The sequence below is a fragment of the Bombina bombina genome, chromosome 5 (assembly GCF_027579735.1).
Source record: "Bombina bombina isolate aBomBom1 chromosome 5, aBomBom1.pri, whole genome shotgun sequence".
In the NCBI taxonomy this organism is placed as follows: domain Eukaryota; kingdom Metazoa; phylum Chordata; class Amphibia; order Anura; family Bombinatoridae; genus Bombina; species Bombina bombina.
The window spans coordinates 199449195-199477169 of NC_069503.1; the positions used below are offsets into that span (position 1 = coordinate 199449195).

General features: G+C 41.6%; 1 protein-coding gene across 1 annotated transcript in view; it reads left to right on the top strand.

Annotated features, from left to right (window-relative positions):
• NCAPG2 (non-SMC condensin II complex subunit G2) overlaps positions 1 to 27975 on the top strand; it is a 365294-nt gene that overhangs the window by 31988 nt on the left and 305331 nt on the right. The window contains exons 8-12 of the mRNA XM_053713827.1: positions 10345 to 10414; positions 11368 to 11454; positions 13027 to 13119; positions 25765 to 25890; positions 26570 to 26749. Coding sequence (XP_053569802.1) covers positions 10345 to 10414; positions 11368 to 11454; positions 13027 to 13119; positions 25765 to 25890; positions 26570 to 26749 — 556 coding nt within the window. The remainder of the gene's footprint in view (positions 1 to 10344; positions 10415 to 11367; positions 11455 to 13026; positions 13120 to 25764; positions 25891 to 26569; positions 26750 to 27975) is intronic.

The window sequence follows — 27975 nt, forward strand, 5'->3', positions numbered from 1 at the left end:
TCATTCTCTTGGTATGTTTATTTGAAAAGCAAGAATTTAAGTTTAGATGCCTGCCCATTTTTGGTGAACAACCTGGGTTGTCCTTGCTGATTTGACAGCACCAGTAAACAAGTGCTGTCCATGTTTCTGAACCAAAAATTTGCTGGCTCCTTAGCTTTTTCAAATAAAGATAGCAAGAGAACAAAGAAATTGATAATAGGAGTAAATTAGAAAGTTGCTTAAAAGTGCATGCTCTATCTGAATCATGAAAGAAAACAATTTGGGTTTAGTGTCCCTTTAAGTTATCCTGTCAGCCTCTCAGTGAGAGCATGGATGAAAGTTAGAGTCCGGAGATGCAGGGAGAGTTTTCCTGCGAACCCATCCTGACTCATAATAACAGCTCCTTGGTAATCAGCATTGACAAGTTTCGCTGCCTACCTTTTATTCACTCAAGTCCATGTCAGAAGCGAGGCTACTATCTGTCACACTTGAAGGGCCGTGTTCCTGTTCCACGACGTAGATTCCGGTAAGATTGTTTCTTTTTTTTCGATATGGGAATGTAATGTTAAACAAGGTAGGGTCCCAGTGGGACTCCTTTTATCTTAATAAGGAATCGTGTGTTAATATCTCCTGAGGGGGGTTATTGAACAGGGGGACTTTAATCATGTTTGTTATGTGGTTCTATCTGCTAATGCGTAGCAATACCTAGGCTCACAGCTTTTAAAGAACATAACAGCCTTATCTTAATGACGCGATCTCTCGAGATTGTGCGCCCTTTTGGATGACTGGCACGTTTACCTTGTGACGGGTGCGGTTACGTTGTTTCTCACTTCCATATGCTGACTGTGTGCGACAGAGAGAGTCTGGCTCATGAGTTGTCTGGTTCACAAGAGGTGGTGAGTGCCCCAGCCATTGGGGGTGTAAAAGAGGTGCCAGTTAGTTTTTGTAATCCCAAGATTATGGGGGATTCTGATATGTTAGACATGGATGTCTCCGATACGGAGAATGTGTCTTGTGATGAATATGAAATGATCCAGGTAATCAATGACCATCAATTATGTTTCGATTGCTGTTCTAGCGTACTCTCTTCTCCTGGATCACAGAGCTTAGAGTGTGTTGAGCCATCCGTCTCTGAGGTTTCCATGTCCCATGAGGCGCGTGCCCCAGACCCTTTCTCGGCTACGCAAGCAGGTGTCCCTATGGCCTTTACTCCTCCGGAGGGTGGCTTGTTTCCTCCAGACGTTTACGGCACGGTTCCACATGGCCATTTCTATGGCGTTGGCTCATTTATATCTCCCAAGTGAAATATTTCTAAGATACTGTCCGTATTCTGTTAACCAGGGCCTGTCGGGTGTGGGATCGCCTGATTCATTTCGGCCTTCTGGGGAAGCGTTGGCCTCTGAGGCTTCAGGGGCCTCAACCTCGGGGCCAGGGTCTCTCGTTGATCTGGCGAGGGATGATTTTGCTTTCCCTTATAGGCTGGCACGTCTTTGTGTTCTTTTAAGACATGTTTTGGCGATTTGGAGGATCCCAGTCCTAGTGGGCCGAGGGATCTGAGGCCTTAGATGTTGGATGGCAAATTGGATATGATGTTTGTGGATGAAGCCAATCTCCTTAACATCTGTTTTATTTTTTCTTTATGTTTCGGTTCCAGTTCTGAGCTTGAGTGAATGGGGCCTCTGATCAGCTGGTCCCATTGGCGTTCTCATTCACCTTGGGCGTTCAACCAATAGGTGTTGCCTTCATTTTAATTTTGATCCGGATGGATGTGTTTAATTTGTTGTTCTTTTAAGTTTATGTCAGATTTTCATTTTACAGACGTTCTTCTCTGGAACCGATATTTGCGATTTTGTGGTCGCATGGGCACTTCCTCGTAAGTTGCGCACTTTTTGAATAATAGAATTATGTTTTCTTGTTCATTTATCGATCCTTTGGGTTGAATTTTCTTGGACCTTGGGCAGTTTTGGAGTGTCCTTATACCAGGCAGGTACTGGACGGACGACTTTCTGCTGTTTCCTGGGTTCATGTCACCCTCGTGGTGCAGATTTAATCCTGTCGGATTTTGAATGTCACTTGGCCTATTGCTATGGACTCTGGGCTCGGATCCTATTTGAAGTATGAGGCCTACTGTTTAAATACAACTCCTCTGAATGTAGGGTTGTGAGTGCCGATTTAAGGTTGGCTGTTTCGGGCAACTCACCTGGGATACGGATCTGTTTTGTGCAGACGTCATGGTTCTTCAGGTCCCTGGGGACTCAGAACCGTAATTTCCATTCCTTTAGAGTTGGGAGATGTGAGTGACCTATATGGTCTGGTGTTCCGAGTAGTGAACAATATGTGTTTTCACTTAAAGTTCTTCTGGATGCTGACTCTTTACCCTATTAAACGTTTTCTTGTGGTGGGGAGTCTCCTTCCTTCCCGCCTTGGGGGGATCATCTGGTCTGGAAGCGCGGGCATGTCCTTCCTCTGCTCAGAGTTGCGTTACTCTAAGAGGTGGTGTGCAGGATTTCCCTGCCTTCTGTGGGGAGCTGCAAGGTTTCCACCTTTACCCTGTTAAAGAGGTTTTTTTGGAAGATCGATCCTATAAGGTTTTCTGGCTGTTGTCTCTTCCATAATATACCCTTGGTCTGATCACGGTCTTCGACGTTTGGGTGTTTTCTGCGTCGTCATTGCAAATATAGCCTTAAGTTTAACAGTGAAGAGTCTAGGTCTTTTTCAGACGGTTGCCCTTTTGGGGTCAGGTAGTTGACCATTTATCCTTGATGTTCCGTTGGGGCTTCGGGGTGGATGCCTTATGTCTAACTCTCTGGGATGGCAAGCAGGGTCCAGGGTTCTCATTCACCTTTGGGTGTTGGTTGCTACCTTGCCAGTGTGTGTAACACGTGTTAAGGCTTGTCTACGAGATTTTCCTAGCGATCCAGGTGCACCGAGTGCCTAATTCTTAAACTGTTCAGGAGCTCTTTCAGACTCTTGGGTTTGAGACTGTTGCTAGATCGCCAAGTCTATGGACTTTAGATGGTGCACTCCTAATCATAGGAGATTCCGTTTTTCGAGGACCCTGGCCTAGGCCCATGTCTATCCCTGGATGGGTGTGGATGGTTCAGTCTCAACTTAGGTGTTTGTGGTCCCATGTGCCTCTCTCAGAGGGGGACGGGGCTCTGTTTTTTATGGGAGATGCCCATCTGCCTGTGGCTTAGGCTCTAGGTCTTTCTGACGGGTTCCTACTGGTCTTCTGGCGCATTTGATGTTCCTTTTGACTCCAGGTGTCTTTCAACTGGGTTGATGATATGGCCGAGGGGTCTCGCCTCTTTGGCAGGGTGGTTTTCCGTTGCTTTAGTTCCCTTCTCTTCTAGAGCGGGGGATGGGTTCTCCTGGTTCAGACTTACCTTAGTATCTGTGGCGACCTGTGGGTCCTTGTTTTCTTGCCTTGTAAGGGTTTTTTCCCTTCTTGCGTTTCAGAATTCTGGAACGGGAGATGTGGAGTAGTAACTGGTTCCACTGCTTCTGCAGTGGGAGGCTGAGGGTTTGAACCCCGTTGGGGCTCCTGCTATGTGTTGGATTCTGATATATAGATACTGGGGGCCTGAGATCCGTCTTCCCTTGGCGTAGGGGGTATCGTACCCTAGCACAATGTCTATCCTGACTCACGGTAGCTGTAGTAGCGGTCAGAGGTCTACTCAGGGGCTTTGTTCCTTGTTGACCCTTCCCTTTCTCTTCCAGAGGTCTGGGACTCTTGTCTTCGGTCTTTGACTAGCCTTTGGGCTGGGACCATTACCCTGGAGGGAGGATCGGGGATTGGTTTACTATGCAGTGTTGACTGTTTTCTTCCAGAGTCAGTCCTCCCCTTCGGTGGGAGGACTTTTGATATCCTCTTTTCTTCTGGTGCTGTGAGGGGATGCTTCCTGAAGCCTGGTCTTCGGAGGGCTGTTGTTGAGCCCCTGGAAGGTTTGCGGTTTGAAACCAGCTACAGCTAATTGCACTTTGAATTTGTGCTAGCAGGCTTTAAAATGCTATTTATTATCTACTGGGATAATTATCCTATTTCTGCTTTCTCTGCTTGCCTAGACTGCAGGTTTCGATCTGTTACGAGGCAACAGGGAACTCATGTTTTTCTGGAGTACCTGTACTGAGTCAGGGATATGAGGGTGTCCCTCGAGTCCTTTTTGGGACGTGTTTCCCTGTGTATGGATCTCTTTTTTTCATTAGGTCCTTGTGTTTCTAGGTATTTCGTCTCCCTGGGTGCTACTATCGTAAGACAACCATGGGTTGTTCTGTTTGTTGAGCCGTGTGGAATGATCCTTTTGATTTTTTTCCTGGGAATCTGTTCTCCCTTTTGAGGGTAGATAGTGGTCCTTGTCTTTCGGCCGAGTACCTTCATGGGAGTTGTGAACCGCGGGGCTGACTCCTCGAAAGCGGTTTGGGCTCAACGGACTCTGGGACTGAGTGGTCTCTAGTTCGGCTTTGCTGGTGGTGTAACGAATGTGCAGTTACCTGGGCTTCGGGTTTTCACCCGTGTCGTCTGGGTGTCGGGTAATTCAGGCTGTGGCGTCTTTTCGAAGGGGCCGCCTTTTGTAGCCACCCGTTGTTTGCATTCAGTGTCCTCTAGCTTGGGTATTGTTTTCCCAAAAGTAATGAATGCAGCTGTGGACTCGTTTTTAAGAAGAAAAACATAAATTATGATTACCTGATAATTTTCTTTTCTTCTGACAGGAGGAGTCCACAGCTCCCGCCCGTGTTTTATCTATGAGGCGGCTGTAATTTTTGTTCTTCTGGCACCTTTTTTCACCCTGATATTTCTCCTACTGTTCCTTGTTGCCTTGGCAGAATGACTGGGGGATGAGGGAAGTGGGGGAGGTATTTAAACCTTTTGTTGGGGTGTCTTGGCCTCCTGCTGGTGGCCAAGTTCTGTATTTCCCAAAAGTAATGAATGCAGCTATGGACTCTTCACGTCAGAAGAAAAGAAAATTATCAGGTAAGCATAATTTTTTTTTTTTTTTTTAGCAAAAATGCTCCTAATAAAAGCTATAGGTGTTTCAAAAGTGTATTTAAAGGGACAGTCAACTCAAAAACCGTTTTAAGTTATAGATATAAACGTTCCATCAATCCTCATTTACCAATGTAGCCCAGTTTTGTAATATATTGTGACTGCCAGTAAAATAACTTGCTGTTCGCGCCGCAGCCATTTCAAAATGTCTGTTAAGCCCCTCCCCTTTTTCATCATCAGTGACATCACCATGTTCTTGTGATCTGTGTAATTTTTCTATCCTCCTCGTAACTGGCTTTTGCGCATGCGCAATGCGCCTATTGTACTGAAGCCGGTTACGAGGAGGATACAGTTGTCAAGCGATTTTTATTGATTTATTTCTGAGAGCTGGAATTAGTAGTTTGAAGCATTGTTACCATTTAATTCCAGTACAAAAGAAAAAAAAAATATTACAACCCTTGTATACCTTCATATGTTCCTCCTCTGCTTTTCACTTCATAAAAAGCACACATATTTACTTCTAATTAGGCTGCAAAGTGTACCGCGTAGCATTAGCCTCAGCTACTCAGTCAATACCACAGCTATTCCCATTTCCTAGCGCATTGCGGAAAATAAACCCTTTCCCTAGCTGAAGGTGCTGAACAATAAGAACGAGATGATACAGCTTTTATGTAATTGTGGATCTACTTATTCCCAGTAGATTCCAGAAAGCAGCTAGATTTTAATGCATTTTTTTTTATAGAACGCACATTATACATGCATCATGTAGACCACATTTAGCATAAGATAATTTGCAATAATTATTTCACAAATTTCTTTGTCACATTCAAATTGCTTTACTGGGAATTCTAGAGAAATTTGGCATGTAGGTGAACGGTGTATTGTTTTTTTTTTAAAAAAAAAGTGGTTTTTTTTTCTCTAGAATTCTCAGTAAAGCAATTTGAATGTGACAAAGAAATTTTGTGAAATAATTATTGCAAATTATCTGGCTGCTTTCTGGAATGTACTGGGGATAAGTAGATCCACAATTACATAAAAGCTGTATAATCTCGTTCTTATTGTTCAGCACCTTCAGCTAGTGCAAGGTTTTTTTTTCCGCAATGCGCTAGGAAATGGGAATAGCTGTGGTATTGACTGAGTAGCTGAGGCTAATGCTACGCGGTACACTTTGCAGCCTAATTAGAAGTAAATATGTGTGCTTTTTATGAAGTGAAAAGCAGAGGAGAAACATATGAAGGCATACAAGGGCTGTAATATTTTTTTTTTCTTTTGTACTGGAATTAAATGGTAACCATGCTTCAAACTACCAATTCCAGCTCTCAGAAATAAATAGATAAAAATTGATTGACAACTGTGTCCTCCTCGTAACCGGCTTCAGTACAATAGGTGCATTGCACATACGCAAAAGCCGGTTACGAGGAGGGTAGAAAAATTACACAGATCACAAGAACATGATGATGTCATGGATGACAAAAAAGGGGAGGGGCTTAATGGACATTTTGAAACGGCTGCGGCGCGAACAGTAAGTTATTTTACTGGCAAACACAATATGTTACAAAACTGGGCTACATTGCTAAATGATGATTGATGGAACTGACTGTCCCTTTTAAGTATGCACCGTGAACCAGCATTTTAAACACAGCCCTTGCTCCGAGAGCCTACGGTGCTTGAACCGTCTGGTAATTACTTAGTTTGTTAATTTTCTGATATGATCACACCCTGAGCATCTGCAGTATTTAAAATGCTGGTGCACTGATAATATCATCTAGCTATGCTTAACATGCATTTGCAGAGAAAAATGTTAACACTAAAACAGTGATAACTTTTACTACAAGCATTTTTGCATTCTGACATATGAAGAGGCTTCCGACGGCCGGGGCACTCGGTGGAGTGGCTGTGAAGATTAAAAGGTAAGTATTTGAAGAAAACAAGTGAAATGTAATTTTTTTTAAATTAAAGTGCCCTTGTTTTTAATAGGATTATTAAGAACCGGGCACCGATTCATCTAAATTTACATCACTTAAAGTACCATTTTTGTTTTGTGTTTTTGTTTTGTTTGTTTTTTGTGTGTGTGGGGGGGGTTAACATCTGTTTTTTTGTAAATCAAGAACTTAGCATTGAACGCCCTCTTTATTATTTTTACTTAGTCCTCTATGGCCAGTCAGATACCAGTATATGATGTAAGCAATTACTGTGTAGTGTGATGGAGAGTTTATAATTACTGGATTACTAAAGGGGCATTAAACTCAACATTTAATTCCAAGTAAAATGTTTTATTTTGCATGTCAAAAAAGATCCTTTGCAAAGTACTTTTATTACTTATTTTGCATGCTTTTCCTGTAATTTATTTTTTAGAATAATGGTTTTCCACAGCCCCCACACAGGAGGGAGTGCATAACTTGAACTTCAAAATTCTAACTCGAAAATGTAACAGAATGATTGCTTTTAGACACATGTAGTCAAAATTATAATTCATGATGTAGATGCAACATGCATTTTAAGGAAAAAAAACCCTCCTCAGGTTACTTCTGTTGTCAAATGTACCCTTTTATTTTGGTATCTTTAGCACTGTAAGGCAACAGTTTGCAATAATATTTATAACAATTCTATTCATTGTTTCAAGTACTGATGCCCTATAGGGCTCAACAATGTATACCGTATTTGCAAATTGCTGCCATATACATGATTAAGGGCCAGGCAGTGGCTTGAAACATTTATTTTGTAGGACCCTGATGGACTAGTAAAGGTCCTTTTACAAGAATTCCTTGTCCGGACTGTTTTTTTCTTTTACAAGATACGATGAGTCCACGGATTTCATCCTTGCTTATGGGATATCACTTCCTGGTTAACAGGAGGAGGCAAAGAGCACCACAGCAGAGTTATATATATAGCTCCTCCCTTCCCTCCCACCCCAGTCATTCTCTTTGCTTGTGTTAGAAATAGGAAGAGGTAAAGTGACAACGGACGCCAGCCTGTTAGGATGGGGAGCAGTCTGGAACTCCCTGAGGGCTCAGGGGGTATGGACTCGATCGGAGTCCCTACTTCCCATCAATATCCTGGAGTTGAGAGCAATATTCAATGCGCTTCAGACTTGGCCTCAGTTGGCTTCGGCCAAATTCCTCAGATTCCAGTCGGACAACATTACGACTGTAGCTTACATCAATCATCAGGGAGGAACAAGGAGTTCCTTAGCGATGACAGAAGTAACCAAGATAATTCAGTGGGCGGAGGCTCACTCTTGTTATCTGTCAGCAATCTACATCCAAGGAGTGGAAAACTGGGAAGCTGATTTTCTGAGCAGACAGAACTTTCATCCGGGGGAATGGGAACTCCATCCGGAGGTATTTGCCAACCTGATTCTCAAGTGGGGCAGGCCGGAGTTGGATCTTATGGCATCTTGTCAGAATGCCAAGCTTCTGAGATACAGGTCCAGAGATCCCCAGGCCAAACTGATAGATGCTTTGGCAGTGCCTTGGTCCTTCAACCTAGCTCATGTGTTTCCTTCATTTGCTCTCCTTCCCCGGGTGATTAAATGGGTCAAGCAGGAGAGGGCATCGGGGATACACATCGCCCCTGCGTGGCCTCGCAGGACTTGGTATGCCGATCTGGTGGACATGTCATCCCAGCCTCCGTGGAAGCTTCCATTGAGGAACAACCTTCTCATTCAGGGACCCTTCCATCATCCGAATCTAGCTTCTCTGCAGCTAATTGCTTGGAGATTGAACGCTTAATCTTATCTAAGCGTGGGTTTTCTGATTCGGTTATAGATACTTTGATTCAGGCGCGTAAGCCTGTTACTAGGAAAATTTACCATAAGATACGGCGTAAATATCTTTATTGGTGCGAATCCAAGTGCTACTCATGGAGTAGGGTTAGAATTCCCAGGATTTTGTCTTTTCTCCAAGATGGATTGGAGAAAGGGTTGTCAGCGAGTTCCTTAAAGGAACAGATTTCTGCTTTGTCTATTTTGTTGACAAACGTCTGGCAGAGGTTCCAGATGTTCGGTCTTTTTGTCAGGCTCTGACTAGAATCAGGCCTGTGTTTCAACCAATTGTTCCTCCTTGGAGTTTGAATTTAGTTCTTAAGGTTCTTCAAGGGGTTCAGTTTGAACCTATGCATTCCATTGATATTAAGTTATTATCTTGGAAAGTTTTTGGTTGCTATTTCTTCTGCTCGCAGAGTTTCTGAGCTTTCAGCATTACAATGTGATTCTCCTTATCTTATTTTTCACTCGGATAAGGTAGTGTTACGTACCAAACCTGGATTTCTTCCTAAGGTTGTTTCGACTAAAAATATTAATCAGGAAATTGTTGTTCCTTCCTTGTGTCCTAATCCTTCTTCTAAAATGGAGCGACTTACATAATTTGGATGTGGTCCCTGCCTTGAAGTTTTACTTGTAGGCGACTAAGGTTTTTCGTCAATCTTCTTCCCTATTTGTTGTGTTTTCTGGGAAGCGTAGGGGTCAGAAAGCTACGGCTACCTCCTTTCTTTTTGGCTGAAGAGTATCATCCGTTTTGCATAGGAGACTGCTGGCCAGCAACCTCCAGAACGAATTACAGCTCACTCCACTAGGGCGGTGGCTTCCTCATGGGCATTCAAAAATGATGCTTCTGTTGAACAGATTTGCAAAGCTGCAACTTGGTCTTCACACTTTTTCCAAATTTTACAAATTTTATACTTTTGCCTCGTCTGAGGCTGTTTTTGGGAGAAAAGTTCTTCAAGCAGTGGTGCCTTCAGTCTGGGTTCCCTGTCTTGTCCCTCCCTTTCATCCGTGTCCTGTAGCTTTGGTATTGTATCCCATAAGTAAGGATGAAATCCGTGGACTCATCGTATCTTGTAAAAGAAAAGGAAATTTATGCTTGCCTGATAAATTTGTTTCTTTTACGATACGATGAGTCCACGGCCCACCCTGTATCTTCTATGACAGGTTTTTTAGTTTTGTTAAACTTCAGTCACCTCTGCACCTTGGCTTTTCCTTTCTCTTCCTAACTTCGGTCGAATGACTGTAGTGGGAGGGAAGGGTGGAGCCATATATACAGCTCTGCTGTGGTGCTCTTTGCCGCCTCCTGTTAACCAGGAAGTGATATCCCATAAGTAAGGATGAAATCCGTGGACTCATTGTATCGTAAAAGAAACAAATTTATCAGGTAAGCATAAATTTCCCCTTTTTTTTTTTTTTTTTTTTTTTTTTGCATTTGGAGGATTTGCCAATCATTAGCTGTGCCTAGAGAAGAAAAGTGTGATTGGTGCTTATTCTTGCTGCGGTTTATTGCTCAGGATTTTTGATTGACTGATAGAAAAATCTGACAGAAAAAAATCTACTACACATTTTGAAGTTCAGATTAAGTGTATTTACATTTTCTTTTGTCTGTTTTAACCAGGTCCTTGATGGTCCACATTGCAGATATATATTTTAGGGCATGGAAGAAAGCTTCAGGTGACATTTCGGAGGTATTGTCCTTCAGTATTTTTGTTTTGCTTTTGTTAAACCATATAAACTTTGTATCTCTTGCTATATACAAATTATAGACTACTCAGTGTTACAAACTGGTACTTTTTTCGAAAGTGGAGTGTTCCCTTCTAGTGTGTACTAAGCTTTTTCTATTGGATGATAGTGAGACTATATGTTAAGATAACTGAAATCATTAAACCAGTTACAGAATGCCACAAAACATGAGGGACTGGGTATCCACTTGTATGCCACATCTAAAAGGCTTTAAACATTTAGTAAATTAGTTTAGGATTTTTTTTTCCTTTCCTACAAAGCTCTACATTTTAGTTGTTAGCTGCTGAGATGGTTCTTTAAAGGGATAGTCTAGTCAAAATTAAACTTCAATGATTGCGATAGAGCATGCAATGTTAAGCAACTTTCTAATTTACTCCTATTATCAATTTTTCTTTGTTCTCTTGGTATCTTTATTTGAAAAAGCAAGAATTCTAAGCTTACGAGCCGGACCATATTTTATGTTCAGCACCCTGGGTTGCGCCTGCTAATTGGTGGCTACATTTAGCCACCAATCAGCAAGCTCTACCCTGTTGCTGAATCAAAAATGGACAGGCTCCTATGCTTACATTCTTGCTTTTTCAAATAAAGATACTAAGAGAACAAAGAAAAATTGATAATAGGAGTAAATTAAAAAGTTGCTTAAAATGGCATGCTCTCTCTGAATAAAAGTTTAATTTTGATTAGACTATACCTTTTAACCCAGTGTGTATTGCTGAACATAAATGTAGCTTTTGAAGGCAGATAAGAAATAGATAGTACTTACCTGCTCTATTTTTCTTTGAAGTTTTGGTTTAAAGCGACAGGGAACTTTTTTTTTTTTCTTTTCTTTCTATCAAACCTTTAAAAGGGCACAAAAAAGGACATCTTTGGTATTTGGAAATATTTTCTTTTTTCCTAGACAATTGAGAATTGCTGTATTCAGGACTTAATGCATCATGGTGTTCATCTTCCAAGAAATTCACCAGTGAATCCCAAAGTGCGAGAGGTATAGTATTATTTCTTTTTAATTGTATCTGAAATAAAAACAATTCTATGCACTTTTGACATTTGTTTATAATCTATATTTATTATTGCAGTAAGGACTAAAATGAAAGTATGTTTGTAAGTAATTGTCATACATTTGAATTAGTTTAAATATGAGACCTATATCCTATTTGACAATTTTACATTTCTTACGCATAAAAACACAAAGTAAATAAAAAGTAACCATAACCAAAAGTAAAAAATGCATAAAAATGCTGCTTAATAATCCCAATTGACAGTAAGATAATTGTGGGAATAGTTCCTCTAGTTAAAATATTTTTGGTGAAGTAATAAACTTTTAAATATCCACAATAAATTTCTAGGTTAAAAACTGTTTGCAAATCCCATTACTTTCTTTGTTTTTCCCCCTCCACACCCTCCTTTTAGTGTATTCCTGTCTAATCATGGGGGCTGTGTGGGGCACACATGGGTACACTATAGAGATTCACTGTTTGCAGCCTTGCTGTGATCTGTACGTTCTGAAGCATATGCACAGCTAGAGCGCTCCATAGGCAAGAGGCAGAATCCAGCGGAATACTTTATTGAATTTTAATTACCAGCATTGCTATTAACTTGAATACAAAGTTAATATTTAGCCAATTATTTAAATTTCCCAGAACACCACCTTCCCCAAAAGAGAAAAAAAAAATCTTTACAAAGACATCTTAACTAGGAAAGATTTAAAAGGCCATAATACCCAAATGTTTAAACCCTTGAAAGTGATGCAGCATAGCTGTAAAAAGCTGACTAGAAAATATCTCCTGAACATCTCTATGTAAAAAAGAATATTTTACCTCACAAGTTTCTCAGTAGCCACCTCCCATTGTAAAGGATTTCTAAGCAGCATATTATTGTGTCTGTCCTGGGACAGCTTAGGGGATGAGCATCGTGCACTCTCATTATTTCCCAATTCAGCTTACTATGAAATCTCATGAGAGTTAAGTCAAATCTCATGAGATCACAGTAAAAGAGTTCATGACCTCAGCACTGCTGATGCTGATTGGCTGCTGTTCATTTCTTCATTTTTTTTTTTTTTTTAACCTGCAGCTGGGAGCAGCTGAGTATAACTTTTTACACAGAACTTACTCTGCTGTGCAGAGGAGATTGTGAGGTAAAATATCTTCCTTTTTTACATATAGATGCTCAGGTGATATTTTCCTGTCAGCTTTTTACAGTTATACTGCATCAGTTTCAAGTGATTTAGCATATGAGTATTATGTCCCTTTAATTGAAATCAAACATTTATACATGGTCTCCTATTCAAGCTTTTTAGAATGAGACTTCTTCTGTCTAAAGAGGACGTATGCTACAGTATATACATTTCTTACCTCTTTTGTAGCAATGTAATTTATTATCAGTGATATTAGGAATACCAAACTGAAATGTAGTATGAATGTTGCAAATCAAGTTTCAAGCTGGAAAGTGAACAACTATTTTCTGAAGGCGTAAAAATCTATTAACACTAAAAAGTCAAATAGATTCTTTAAACTATTCACCCATTATTATAGCTTGTGAAATATGTTTGTTTTCCCAGGTGCTAAGCTATTTTCACCAACAAAAGCTGAGGCAAGGAGTAGAAGAAATGCTGAGCAGACTATACCAACCTATAATTTGGAGAGGTTTAAAGGTGACTGATGCCCTGCATGAATTCCTGTGTGGGTTGAATTTACCAGAAGTACTAGTCATGTTTGATAAAAGTATTATTGACAGACTCCTGTTTACAATTTGTTAATATTCCCTTACATTTACTTTTTTCTGATATACATTGCAAAATCTTTGTGCAATTATTTCACAATAATTTAATACTTTCTACAAATCCAGTGAGTGTGGATCTCTCTACGATTGGATTATGTTTAAAGGAATATTCAAAAGTAAATATAGGATAGACATAATGTATTCAAAGGAACGATTAGCCTTGGAATGATATGTAGCTGTATTTTTATCATTATATTAGTTGTTTAAATATTAACAAAATAAGTGTAAAAGTTTAGTTTCTATAAAGTATTGGGTGCCGCCATGTTTGAACTAGTTTTTTCTTTTATCTCCTGCTGAGAACAATTAGTTAAAGATAAGGCTGTATTGAAACCCACAAAGCCATATTTCCTTTTTTATATTTGTTCCTAATTGTTCAAAGCACGACAGAAAGATAAGGTTAAAACTTAAGTTCAGAAATGGTGGAGTTCATTACTTTTCAGAAACTCTGGGGGAGGGGAAATTTAAGAGCTAAATTACAGGAAGAGGGACAGTGTGTATGTGTGTGTGTGTATATATATATCTATGTCTATATATCTATGTGTATATATATATATATATATATATATATATGTGTGTCTCTCTCTCTCTCTCTCTCTCTCTCTCTCTCTCTCTCTCTCTCTCTCTCTCTCAATCTCTCAATGAGCTCTTTCATTTCTCTTGTTAAGTGTATCCAGTCCACGGATCATCCATTACTTATGGGATATTAACTCCTCCCCAACAGGAAGTGCAAGAGGATTCACCCAGCAGAGCTGCTATATAGCTCCTCCCCTAACTGCCATTACCAGTCATTCTCTTGCACCCAACGAATAGATAGGATGTGTGAGAGGACTGTGGTGATTATACTTAGTTTCATACCTTCAATCAAAAGTTTGTTATTTTATAATAGCACCGGAGTGTGTTATTCCTTCTCTGGTAGAATTTGAAGAAGAATCTACCTGAGTTTTTCTATGATTTTAGCCGGAGTAGTTAAGATCATATTGCTGTTTCTCGGCCATCTGAGGAGAGGTAAACTTCAGATCAGGGGACAGCGGGCAGATTAATCTGCAAAGAGGTATGTAGCAGCTTATTATTTTCTGACAATGGAATTGATGAGAAAATTCTGCCATACCGATATAATGTAAACTCAGCCTTAAATGCAGTAGCAGCAACTGGTATCAGGCTGTCATGTATGTATATTTTACACTTCAGTATTCTGGGGAATGGCACTTCACTGGAATTATACTGTATGCATAAAACTTTAGCCTAATTTGCAGGGACTAGCAACAGGCTTTTTAATAACACTCAATTTATTAATGTTAAACGTTTTTTGCTGGCATGTAAAATAGTTTAATTTCTCCAACATAGGTGTGTCCGGTCCACGGCGTCATCCTTACTTGTGGGATATTCTCTTCCCCAACAGGAAATGGCAAAGAGCCCAGCAAAGCTGGTCACATGATCCCTCCTAGGCTCCGCCTACCCCAGTCATTCTCTTTGCCGTTGTACAGGCAACATCTCCACGGAGATGGCTTAGAGTTTTTTAGTGTTTAACTGTAGTTTTTCATTATTCAATCAAGAGTTTGTTATTTTCAAATAGTGCTGGTACGTACTATTTACTCAGAAACAGAAAAGAGATGAAGAATTCTGTTTGTATGAGGAAAATGATTTTAGCAACCGTAACTAAAATCCATGGCTGTTCCACACAGGACTGTTGAGAGCAATTAACTTCAGTTGGGGGAACAGTTTGCAGTCCTTTGCTGCTTGAGGTATGACACATTCTAACAAGACGATGTAATGCTGGAAGCTGTCATTTTTCCCTATGGGATCCGGTAAGCCATGTTTATTACGATTGTAAATAAGGGCTTCACAAGGGCTTATTTAGACTGTAGACCTTTTTTGGGCTAAATCGATTGATATTAACACTTATTTAGCCTTGAGGAATCATTTATTCTGGGTATTTTGATATAATAATATCGGCAGGCACTGTTTTAGACACCTTATTCTTTAGGGGCTTTCCCAAAGCATAGGCAGAGTCTCATTTTCGCGCCGGTGTTGCGCACTTGTTTTTGAGAGGCATGGCATGCAGTCGCATGTGAGAGGAGCTCTGATACTTATAAAAGACTTCTGAAGGCGTCATTTGGTATCGTATTCCCCTTTGGGTTTGGTTGGGTCTCAGCAAAGCAGATACCAGGGACTGTAAAGGGGTTAAAGCTTAAAACGGCTCCGGTTCCGTTATTTTAAGGGTTAAAGCTTCCAAAATTGGTGTGCAATATTTTCAAGGCTTTAAGACACTGTGGTGAAAGTTTGGTGAATTTTGAACAATTCCTTCATGTTTTTTCGCAATTGCAGTAATAAAGTGTGTTCAGTTTAAAATTTAAAGTGACAGTAACGGTTTTATTTCAAAACGTTTTTTGTACTTTCTTATCAAGTTTATGCCTGTTTAACATGTCTGAACTACCAGATAGACTGTGTTCTGAATGTGGGGAAGCCAGAATTCCTATTCATTTAAATAAATGTGATTTATGTGATAATGACAATGATGCCCAAGATGATTCCTCAAGTGAGGGGAGTAAGCATGGTACTGCATCATTCCCTCCTTCGTCTACACGAGTCTTGCCCACTCAGGAGGCCCCTAGTACATCTAGCGCGCCAATACTCCTTACTATGCAACAATTAACGGCTGTAATGGATAATTCTGTCAAAAACATTTTAGCCAAAATGAACCCTTGTCAGCGTAAGCGTGGATGCTCTGTTTTAGTTACTGAAGAGCACGACGACGCTGATATTAATATCTCTGAAGGGCCCCTAACACAATCTGAGGGGGCCAGGGAGGTTTTGTCTGAGGGAGAAATTACTGATTTAGGGAACATTTCTCAGCAGGCTGAATCTGATGTGATTACTTTTAAATTTAAATTGGAACATCTCCGCATTTTGCTTAAGGAGGTATTATCCACTCTGGATGATTGTGAAAATTTGGTCATCCCAGAGAAACTATGTAAAATGGACAAGTTCCTAGAGGTGCCGGGGCTCCCAGAAGCTTTTCCTATACCCAAGCGGGTGGCGGACATTGTTAATAAAGAATGGGAAAGGCCCGGTATTCCTTTCGTCCCTCCCCCCATATTTAAAAAATTGTTTCCTATGGTCGACCCCAGAAAGGACTTATGGCAGTCAGTCCCCAAGGTCGAGGGAGCGGTTTCTACTTTAAACAAACGCACCACTATTCCCATAGAGGATAGTTGTGCTTTCAAAGATCCTATGGATAAAAAATTAGAAGGTTTGCTTAAAAAGATGTTTGTTCAGCAGGGTTACCTTCTACAACCCATTTCATGCATTGTCCCTGTCACTACAGCCGCATATTTCTGGTTTGATGAACTGATTAAGGTGCTCGATAGTGACTCTCCTCCTTATGAGGAGATTATGGACAGAGTCAATGCTCTCAAATTGGCTAATTCTTTCACTCTAGACGCCTCTTTGCAATTGGCTAAGTTAGCGGCTAAGAATTCTGGGTTTGCTATTGTGGCGCGCAGAGCGCTTTGGTTGAAATCTTGGTCGGCTGATGCGTCTTCCAAGAACAAGCTACTAAACATTCCTTTCAAGGGGAAAACGCTGTTTGGTCCTGACTTGAAAGAGATTATCTCTGATATCACTGGGGGTAAGGGCCATGCCCTTCCTCAGGATCGGCCTTTCAAGGCAAAAAATAGACCTAATTTTCGTCCCTTTCGTAAAAACGGACCAGCCCAAGGTGCTACGTCCTCTAAGCAAGAGGGTAATACTTCTCAGGCCAAGCCAGCTTGGAGACCAATGCAAGGCTGGAACAAGGGAAAGCAGGCCAAGAAACCTGCCACTGCTACCAAGACAGCATGAAATATTGGCCCCCGATCCGGGACCGGATCTGGTGGGGGGCAGACTCTCTCTCTTCGCTCAGGCTTGGGCAAGAGATGTTCTGGATCCTTGGGCGCTAGAAATAGTCTCCCAGGGTTATCTTCTGGAATTCAAGGGACTTCCCCCAAGGGGGAGGTTCCACAGGTCTCAGTTGTCTTCAGACCACATAAAAAGACAGGCGTTCTTACATTGTGTAGAAGACCTGTTAAAAATGGGAGTGATTCATCCTGTTCCATTGAGAGAACAAGGGATGGGGTTCTACTCCAATCTGTTCATAGTTCCCAAAAAAGAGGGAACGTTCAGACCAATCCTAGATCTCAAGATCTTAAACAAATTTCTCAAGGTCCCATCGTTCAAGATGGAAACCATTCGAACTATCCTTCCTTCCATCCAGGAAGGTCAATTCATGACCACGGTGGATTTAAAGGATGCGTATCTACATATTACTATCCACAAGGAACATCATCGGTTCCTAAGGTTTGCATTCCTGGACAAACATTACCAGTTCGTGGCGCTTCCTTTCGGATTAGCCACTGCTCCAAGGATTTTCACAAAGGTACTAGGGTCCCTTCTAGCGGTGCTAAGACCAAGGGGCATTGCAGTAGTACCTTACCTGGACGACATTCTGATTCAAGCGTCGTCCCTCCCTCGAGCAAAGGCTCACACGGACATCGTCCTGGCCTTTCTCAGATCTCACGGCTGGAAAGTGAACGTGGAAAAGAGTTCTCTATCCCCGTCAACAAGGGTTCCCTTCTTGGGAACAATTATAGACTCCTCAGAAATGAGGATTTTTCTAACAGAGGCCAGAAAGACAAAACTTCTGGACTCTTGTCGAATTCTTCATTCCGTTCCTCTTCCTTCCGTAGCTCAGTGCATGGAAGTGATCGGGTTGATGGTAGCGGCAATGGACATAGTTCCTTTTGCGCGCATTCATCTAAGACCATTACAACTGTGCATGCTCAGTCAGTGGAATGGGGACTATACAGACTTGTCTCCAAAGATACAAGTAAATCAGAGGACCAGAGACTCACTCCGTTGGTGGCTGTCCCTGGACAACCTGTCACGAGGGATGACATTCCGCAGACCAGAGTGGGTCATTGTCACGACCGACGCCAGTCTGATGGGCTGGGGCGCGGTCTGGGGATCCCTGAAAGCTCAGGGTCTTTGGTCTCGGGAAGAATCTCTTCTACCGATAAATATTCTGGAACTGAGAGCGATATTCAATGCTCTCAAGGCTTGGCCTCAGCTAGCGAGGACCAAGTTCATACGGTTTCAATCAGACAACATGACGACTGTTGCGTACATCAACCATCAGGGGGGAACAAGGAGTTCCCTAGCGATGGAAGAAGTGACCAAGATTATTCTATGGGCGGAGTCTCACTCCTGCCACCTGTCTGCTATCCACATCCCGGGAGTGGAAAATTGGGAAGCGGATTTTCTGAGTCGTCAGACATTGCATCCGGGGGAGTGGGAACTCCATCCGGAAATCTTTGCCCAAGTCACTCAACTATGGGGCATTCCAGACATGGATCTGATGGCCTCTCGTCAGAACTTCAAAGTTCCTTGCTACGGGTCCAGATCCAGGGATCCCAAGGCGGCTCTAGTGGATGCACTAGTAGCACCTTGGACCTTCAAACTAGCTTATGTGTTCCCGCCGTTTCCTCTCATCCCCAGGCTGGTAGCCAGGATCAATCAGGAGAGGGCGTCGGTGATCTTGATAGCTCCTGCGTGGCCACGCAGGACTTGGTATGCAGATCTGGTGAATATGTCATCGGCTCCACCTTGGAAGCTACCTTTGAGACGAGACCTTCTTGTTCAGGGTCCGTTCGAACATCCGAATCTGGTTTCACTCCAGCTGACTGCTTGGAGATTGAACGCTTGATTTTATCGAAGCGAGGTTTCTCAGATTCTGTTATCGATACTCTTGTTCAGGCCAGAAAGCCTGTAACTAGAAAGATTTACCACAAAATTTGGAAAAAATATATCTGTTGGTGTGAATCTAAAGGATTCCCTTGGGACAAGGTTAAGATTCCTAGGATTCTATCCTTCCTTCAAGAAGGATTGGAAAAAGGATTATCGGCAAGTTCCCTGAAGGGACAGATTTCTGCCTTGTCGGTGTTACTTCACAAAAAACTGGCAGCTGTGCCAGATGTTCAAGCCTTTGTTCAGGCTCTGGTTCGAATCAAGCCTGTTTACAAACCTTTGGCTCCTCCTTGGAGTCTCAATTTAGTTCTTTCAGTTCTTCAGGGGGTTCCGTTTGAACCCTTACATTCCGTTGATATTAAGTTATTATCTTGGAAAGTTTTGTTTTTAGTTGCAATTTCTTCTGCTAGAAGAGTTTCAGAATTATCTGCTCTGCAGTGTTCTCCTCCTTATCTGGTGTTCCATGCAGATAAGGTGGTTTTACGTACTAAACCTGGTTTTCTTCCAAAAGTTGTTTCTAACAAAAACATTAACCAGGAGATTATCGTACCTTCTCTGTGTCCGAAACCAGTTTCAAAGAAGGAACGCTTGTTGCACAATTTGGATGTTGTTCGCGCTCTAAAATTCTATTTAGATGCTACAAAGGATTTTAGACAAACATCTTCCTTGTTTGTTGTTTATTCAGGTAAAAGGAGAGGTCAAAAAGCAACTTCTACCTCTCTCTCTTTTTGGATTAAAAGCATCATCAGATTGGCTTACGAGACTGCCGGACGGCAGCCTCCCGAAAGAATCACAGCTCATTCCACTAGGGCTGTGGCTTCCACATGGGCCTTCAAGAACGAGGCTTCTGTTGATCAGATATGTAGGGCAGCGACTTGGTCTTCACTGCACACTTTTACCAAATTTTACAAGTTTGATACTTTTGCTTCTTCTGAGGCTATTTTTGGGAGAAAGGTTTTGCAAGCCGTGGTGCCTTCCATTTAGGTGACCTGATTTGCTCCCTCCCTTCATCCGTGTCCTAAAGCTTTGGTATTGGTTCCCACAAGTAAGGATGACGCCGTGGACCGGACACACCTATGTTGGAGAAAACAGAATTTATGTTTACCTGATAAATTTCTTTCTCCAACGGTGTGTCCGGTCCACGGCCCGCCCTGGTTTTTTAATCAGGTCTGATAATTTATTTTCTTTAACTACAGTCACCACGGTACCATATGGTTTCTCCTATGCTATTATTCCTCCTTAACGTCGGTCGAATGACTGGGGTAGGCGGAGCCTAGGAGGGATCATGTGACCAGCTTTGCTGGGCTCTTTGCCATTTCCTGTTGGGGAAGAGAATATCCCACAAGTAAGGATGACGCCGTGGACCGGACACACCGTTGGAGAAAGAAATTTATCAGGTAAACATAAATTCTGTTTTTCTGAGGTACTGGGTGAAAAAATGTTTTGGGCACTATTTTTTTCCACTTGGCAGTCGTTTTATTTAATTTATGACAGTTTACTGATCTCTCTCACTGTTATGTGTGAGGGGGAGGGGCCTTTTTTGGCGCTTTTGCTACGCATCAAAAAATTCAGTCAGAAGTTTGTCTTCCCTGCATGATCCGGTTCATCTCTACAGAACTCAGGGGTCTTCAAAACTTGTTTTGAGGGAGGTAATCACTCACAGCAGAGCTGTGAGATTGTAGTTGACTGTGATAAAAAAACGTTTATTTCTGTATTTTTTTTTTTTTTTTTCTGCTATCAGGGTTAGTTATCCTTTGCTAATGGGAGCAATCCTTTGCTAAAATTGTGTTTTTTACAAAGATTTGATGCTATAACTTTTCAGTTTATTAATTTTCAACTGTCATAACTTTTTCTGTGCTTCTTATAGGCACAGTACGTTTTCATATTATAGTAAATTACTTGAAAAGTATTTCCAAGTTGCTAGTTTATTTGCTAGTGTGTTAAACATGTCTGATTCAGAGGAAGATATCTGTGCTATATGTGCTAAAGCCAAAGTGGAGCCCAATAGAAATTTATGTACTAACTGTATTGATGCTACTTTAAATAAAAGTCAATCTGTACAAATTGAACATATTTCACCAAACAACGAGGGGAGAGTTATGCCGACTAACTCGCCTCACGTGTCAGTACCTGCATCTCCCGCTCGGGAGGTGCGTGATATTGTAGCGCCGAGTACATCTGGGCGGCCATTACAAATCACATTACAGGATATGGCTACTGTTATGACTGAAGTTTTGGCTAAATTACCAGAACTAAGAGGTAAGCGTGATCACTCTGGGGTGAGATCAGAGTGCGCTGATAATATTAGGGCCATGTCAGACACTGCGTCACAATTTGCAGAACATGAGGACGGAGAGCTTCATTCTGCGGGTGACGGTTCTGATCCAAACAAACTGGATTCAGATATTTCAAATTTTAAATTTAAGCTGGAAAACCTCCGTGTATTACTAGGGGAGGTGTTAGCGGCTCTGAATGATTGTAACACAGTTGCAATACCAGAGAAAATGTGTAGGTTGGATAAATATTTTGCGGTACCGGCGAGTACTGACGTTTTTCCTATACCTAAGAGACTTACTGAAATTGTTACTAAGGAGTGGGATAGACCCGGTGTGCCGTTCTCACCCCCTCCGATATTTAGAAAGATGTTTCCAATAGACGCCACCACACGGGACTTATGGCAAACGGTCCCTAAGGTGGAGGGAGCAGTTTCTACTTTAGCTAAGCGTACCACTATCCCGGTGGAGGATAGCTGTGCCTTTTCAGATCCAATGGATAAAAAGTTAGAGGGTTACCTTAAGTAAATGTTTGTTCAAAAAGGTTTTATATTGCAACCTCTTGCATGCATTGCGCCTGTCACGGCTGCAGCAGCATTTTGGTTTGAGTCTCTGGAAGAGACACTTGAATCAGCTCCATTAGATGAGATTACACACAAGCTTAAAGCCCTTAAGTTAGCTAACTCATTTATTTCAGATGCCGTAGTACATTTAACTAAACTTACGGCTAAGAATTCCGGATTCGCCATTCAGGCACGCAGAGCACTGTGGCTAAAATCCTGGTCAGCTGACGTTACTTCTAAATCTAAATTGCTTAATATACCTTTCAAAGGGCAGACCTTATTCGGGCCCGGGTTGAAAGAAATTATCGCTGACATTACAGGAGGTAAAGGCCATGCCCTGCCTCAAGACAGAGCCAAACCTAAAGCTAGACAGTCTAATTTTCGTTCCTTTCGTAATTTCAATGCAGGAGCAGCATCAACTTCCTCTGCACCAAAACAGGAAGGAGCTGTTGCTCGCTACAGACAAGGCTGGAAACCTAACCAGTCCTGGAACAAGGGCAAGCAGGCCAGGAAACCTGCTGCTGCCCCTAAGACAGCATGAATCGAGGGCCCCCGATCCGGGAACGGATCTAGTGGGGGGCAGACTTTCTCTCTTCGCCCAGGCTTGGGCAAGAGATGTCCAGGATCCCTGGGCGTTAGAGATCATATCTCAGGGATACCTTCTAGACTTCAAATTCTCTCCCCCAAGAGGGAGATTTCATCTGTCAAGGTTGTCAACAAACCAAATAAAGAAAGAGGCGTTTCTACGCTGCGTACAAGATCTTTTATTAATGGGAGTGATCCATCCGGTTCCGCGGTCGGAACAAGGACAAGGGTTTTACTCAAATCTGTTTGTGGTTCCCAAAAAAGAGGGAACTTTCAGGCCAATCTTGGATTTAAAGATCCTAAACAAATTCCTAAGAGTTCCATCGTTCAAAATGGAAACTATTCGGACAATTTTACCCATGATCCAAAAGGGTCAGTACATGACCACAGTGGATTTAAAGGATGCTTACCTTCACATACCGATTCACAAAGATCATTACCGGTATTTAAGGTTTGCCTTTCTAGACAGGCATTACCAGTTTGTAGCTCTTCCATTCGGATTGGCTACGGCTACGAGAATCTTCACAAAGGTTCTGGGTGCTCTTCTGGCGGTACTAAGACCGCGAGGAATTGCGGTAGCTCCGTACCTAGACGACATTCTGATACAAGCTTCAAGCTTTCAAACTGCCAAGTCTCATACAGAGTTAGTACTGGCATTTCTAAGGTCGCATGGATGGAAGGTGAACGAAAAGAAGAGTTCTCTCTTTCCACTCACAAGAGTTCCCTTCTTGGGGACTCTTATAGATTCTGTAGAAATGAAGATTTACCTGACAGAAGACAGGTTAACAAAGCTTCAAAATGCATGCCGTGTCCTTCATTCCATTCAACACCCGTCAGTAGCTCAATGCATGGAGGTGATCGGCTTAATGGTAGCAGCAATGGACATAGTACCCTTTGCACGCCTACATCTCAGACCGCTGCAATTGTGCATGCTAAGTCAGTGGAATGGGGATTACTCAGACTTGTCCCCTACTCTGAATCTGGATCAAGAGACCAGAAATTCTCTTCTATGGTGGCTTTCTCGGCCACATCTGTCCAGGGGGATGCCATTCAGCAGGCCGGACTGGACAATTGTAACAACAGACGCCAGCCTACTAGGTTGGGGCGCTGTCTGGAATTCTCTGAAGGCTCAGGGACAATGGAATCAGGAGGAGAGTCTCCTACCAATAAACATTCTGGAATTGAGAGCAGTTCTTAATGCCCTTCTGGCTTGGCCCCAGTTAACAACTCGGGGGTTCATCAGGTTTCAGTCGGACAACATCACGACTGTAGCTTACATCAACCATCAGGGAGGGACAAGAAGCTCCCTAGCAATGATGGAAGTATCAAAGATAATTTGCTGGGCAGAGTCTCACTCTTGCCACCTGTCAGCAATCCACATCCCGGGAGTGGAGAACTGGGAGGCGGATTTCTTAAGTCGTCAGACTTTTCATCCGGGGGAGTGGGAACTTCATCCGGAGGTCTTTGCCCAAGTACTTCGACGTTGGGGCAAACCAGAGATAGATCTCATGGCGTCTCGACAGAACGCCAAGCTTCCTTGTTACGGGTCCAGATCCAGGGATCCGGGAGCGGTTCTGATAGATGCTTTGACAGCACCTTGGACCTTCGGGATGGCTTATGTGTTTCCACCCTTCCCGATGCTTCCTCGATTGATTGCCAGAATCAAACAGGAGAGAGCATCAGTGATTCTAATAGCGCCTGCATGGCCACGCAGGACTTGGTATGCAGATCTAGTGGACATGTCATCCTGTCCACCTTGGTCGCTACCTCTGAAACAGGACCTTCTGATCCAGGGTCCCTTCAAACATCAAAATCTAATTTCTCTGAAGCTGACTGCTTGGAAATTGAACGCTTGATTTTATCAAAACGTGGTTTTTCTGAGTCAGTTATTGATACCTTAATACAGGCTAGGAAGCCTGTTACCAGAAAGATTTACCATAAGATATGGCGCAAATACTTATATTGGTGCGAATTCAAGAGTTACTCATGGAGTAAGGTTAGGATTCAGAGGATATTGTCTTTTCTACAAGAAGGTTTAGAAAAGGGTTTATCCGCTAGTTCCTTAAAGGGACAGATTTCAGCTCTGTCCATTCTTTTACACAAACGTCTGTCAGAAGTTCCGGACGTTCAAGCTTTTTGTCAGGCTTTAGCTAGGATCAAGCCTGTGTTTAAAACTGTTGCTCCACCATGGAGTTTGAACTTAGTTCTTAATGTTTTACAGGTGGTTCCGTTTGAACCCCTTCATTCCATTGATATCAAGTTGTTATCTTGGAAAGTTCTGTTTTTAATGGCGATTTCCTCGGCTCAAAGAGTCTCTGAGTTATCTGCCTTACATTGTGATTCTCCTTATCTGATTTTTCATTCAGACTAGGTAGTTCTGCGTACTAAACCTGGGTTCCTACCTAAGGTGGTCACTAACAGGAATATCAATCAAGAGATTGTGGTTCCATCTTTGTGTCCTAATCCTTCTTCGAAAAAGGAACGTCTGCTACACAATCTAGATGTAGTCCGTGCCCTGAAATTTTATCTACAGGCAACTAAGGATTTTCGACAAACGTCTTCCCTGTTTGTCGTTTATTCTGGTCAGAGGAGAGGTCAAAAAGCTTCGGCTACCTCTCTCTCCTTTTGGCTTCGTAGCATAATACGGTTAGCCTATGAGACTGCTGGACAGCAGCCTCCTGAAAGAATTACAGCACATTCTACTAGAGCTGTGGCTTCCACTTGGGCCTTTAAGAATGAGGCTTCTGTTGAACAGATTTGCAAGGCTGCAACTTGGTCTTCTCTTCATACTTTTTCCAAATTTTACAAATTTGACACTTTTGCTTCTTCGGAGGCTGTTTTTGGGAGAAAGGTTCTTCAGGCAGTGGTTCCTTCCGTATAAAGAGCCTGCCTGTCCCTCCCGTCATCCGTGTACTTTAGCTTTGGTATTGGTATCCCATAAGTAATGGATGATCCGTGGACTGGATACACTTAACAAGAGAAAACATAATTTATGCTTACCTGATAAATTTATTTCTCTTGTAGTGTATCCAGTCCACGGCCCGCCCTGTCACTTTAAGGCAGGTAATTTTTCCATTAAACTACAGTCACCACTGCACCCTATGGTTTTCCTTTCTCTGCATGTTTTCGGTCGAATGACTGGTAATGGCAGTTAGGGGAGGAGCTATATAGCAGCTCTGCTGGGTGAATACTCTTGCACTTCCTGTTGGGGAGGAGTTAATATCCCATAAGTAATGGATGATCCGTGGACTGGATACACTACAAGAGAAATAAATTTATCAGGTAAGCATAAATTATGTTTTTATTATTGAACAGGCAAGAAACTCTGAGGTTCGTTCAAATGCTGCATTATTATTTATTGAAGCTTTTCCTATTCGAGATCCTCACCTTTATCACGAAGATATGGACAATGAGATCCAAAAGCAGTTTGAAGATCTTTTTGTAAGTTAGCAAAAATAATTAACATGGACCAATATGGTCTTAAAGCGTTGTTGGTATTCTTTATATCATTGACCGTTTCCCAATTTTGATTAGAAGCAGTGATGGAAAAAAAACATAGATATTTAGAGAAATGCATTCTTTAAATAACTTCAGTTGTATCCCATATTTTTGTTAAACATAACTGTTAAGCTTAAAGGGACACTGAACCCAAATTTTTTCTTTCGTGATTCAGATAGAGCATGCAACTTTCTAATTTACTCCTATTATCAAATTTTCTTCATTCTCTTAGTATCTTAATTTGAAATGCAAGAATGTAAGTTTAGATGACGGCCCTTTTTTTTGGTGAACAACCTGGGTTGTTCTTGCTGATTGGTGGATAAATTCATCCACCAATAAAAACATGCTGTCCAGAGTTCTGAACTAATAAAAAAGCTAGGATGCCTTCTTTTTCAAATAAAGATAGGAAGAGAACGAAGAAAAATTAATAGGAGTAAATTAGAAAGTTGCTTAAAATCGCATAATCTATCTGAATCGCAAAAGAAAAAATTTGGGTTGTGTCCCTTTAAGAGTCTTTGAAGAGCTTTAAACGTGTTTTGAGTTTAATAAGTTGCATATTTTTATGAACTGTCTTTGTATTAAGTAGATCATATTGTAACCATGTCATTTTTGCTGACTGTAGTGCCTCTTGGAAGACCCTCACCCTCTTGTGCGTTCCACTGGAGTGCTTGGCGTTTGCAAAATAACGGCTAAGTATTGGGAGATGATTCCACCATCAATTTTGACAGATCTTTTGAAAAAGGCACTTTGCGATCTAGCTTCGGATGTAAGCTCGGCGGATGTACGTTGCGCTGTCTTTAAGGTAATAACAAATTTATATTACCTGCTTTTTGTACATGATTCTGTGAGGGTGTAGCATGGATATTACCACTTTTATAATAACTAGAACACGTATCAAAATGCAAGAATATAGGTAAACTCTATTTATATTCTTTCAGGCTTAAAGGGACAGTGTACACTTTTTTTTTTTTTATAATTCTAAATTATTAAAAAAAAATAAAAAAAATAATCCGGTTCCCTAAATAGCCTGCTCCCATCTTCCTAATCTGTAATGTGCAAACACAGGATTCCCTTGTGGCGTCAGCGCTAGTGTGCCAAATGTCAACACTGACAGCAAAGGAGCTAGTGTAGTAAGGGACAAGCACTATATGTAGGCGGATCTTGGCCTTGTTGAAGAGCTGCACAGAAGACTGTGCAGCTTGTCATTGTTGTGGATTTGCTGTCCAGCTCAGTAAGTTTAGCATGGCAAAGAAATTCTATGGTACTTGGATTAGCAATGCTATATGATAGTTTGAAACTTGGTCTAAAGATAGGATAACACAGTCACAATAAAAGTGCTAAGAGAAATTATGTGCCATGTACTATTTTCCTTAGTTCTTGTAAGTTCAGACCGTGTTATCAGAAATGATGTGCCCAATAAGTTTAAATAACAGTCATGTTGCTGCTTATGTTTCGCATAATTTCCAATAGCGCTGTAATGTTAGCGCTTGGCACACCTATCAGAGACGTGATTATTATCCTCTGTGTATGGGGGGGGGTATTAGTGTGTGCAGTCACATACACTGTTGCTCAGGCATTGAAGTTAAGTGGGGCGTTTTTTTATGTGTGTATATATATGTATGTGAAGCTCCTAGGCTTGGCTAAAAATGCAAGTCTGTCAAAAGAACTGAAATAAGAGGGCAGTTTGCAGAGGCATAGATACAAGGTATTTACAGAGCTAAAACGTGTATTATTATAACTGTGTTGGTTATGCAAAACTGGGGAATGGGTAATAAAGGGTGTATCTACCTTTTTAAACAGCAAAAAAATCTTGTTGACTTTATTGTGTTGGTATTGGCAGGGAGAGTCCACAAATGTATTCATTACTGTTGGGAAATACAGCAGTAATGAATGCATTTGTGGACTCTCCCTGCCAAGAAAGCAAATAATTTATCAGGTAAGCATAATTTTTTTGGGGGGGTGGTAGCTAATTATGAAAATGCATATATGTGCAAATATGTATTTTAGACACTCTTGGACACTGTACAA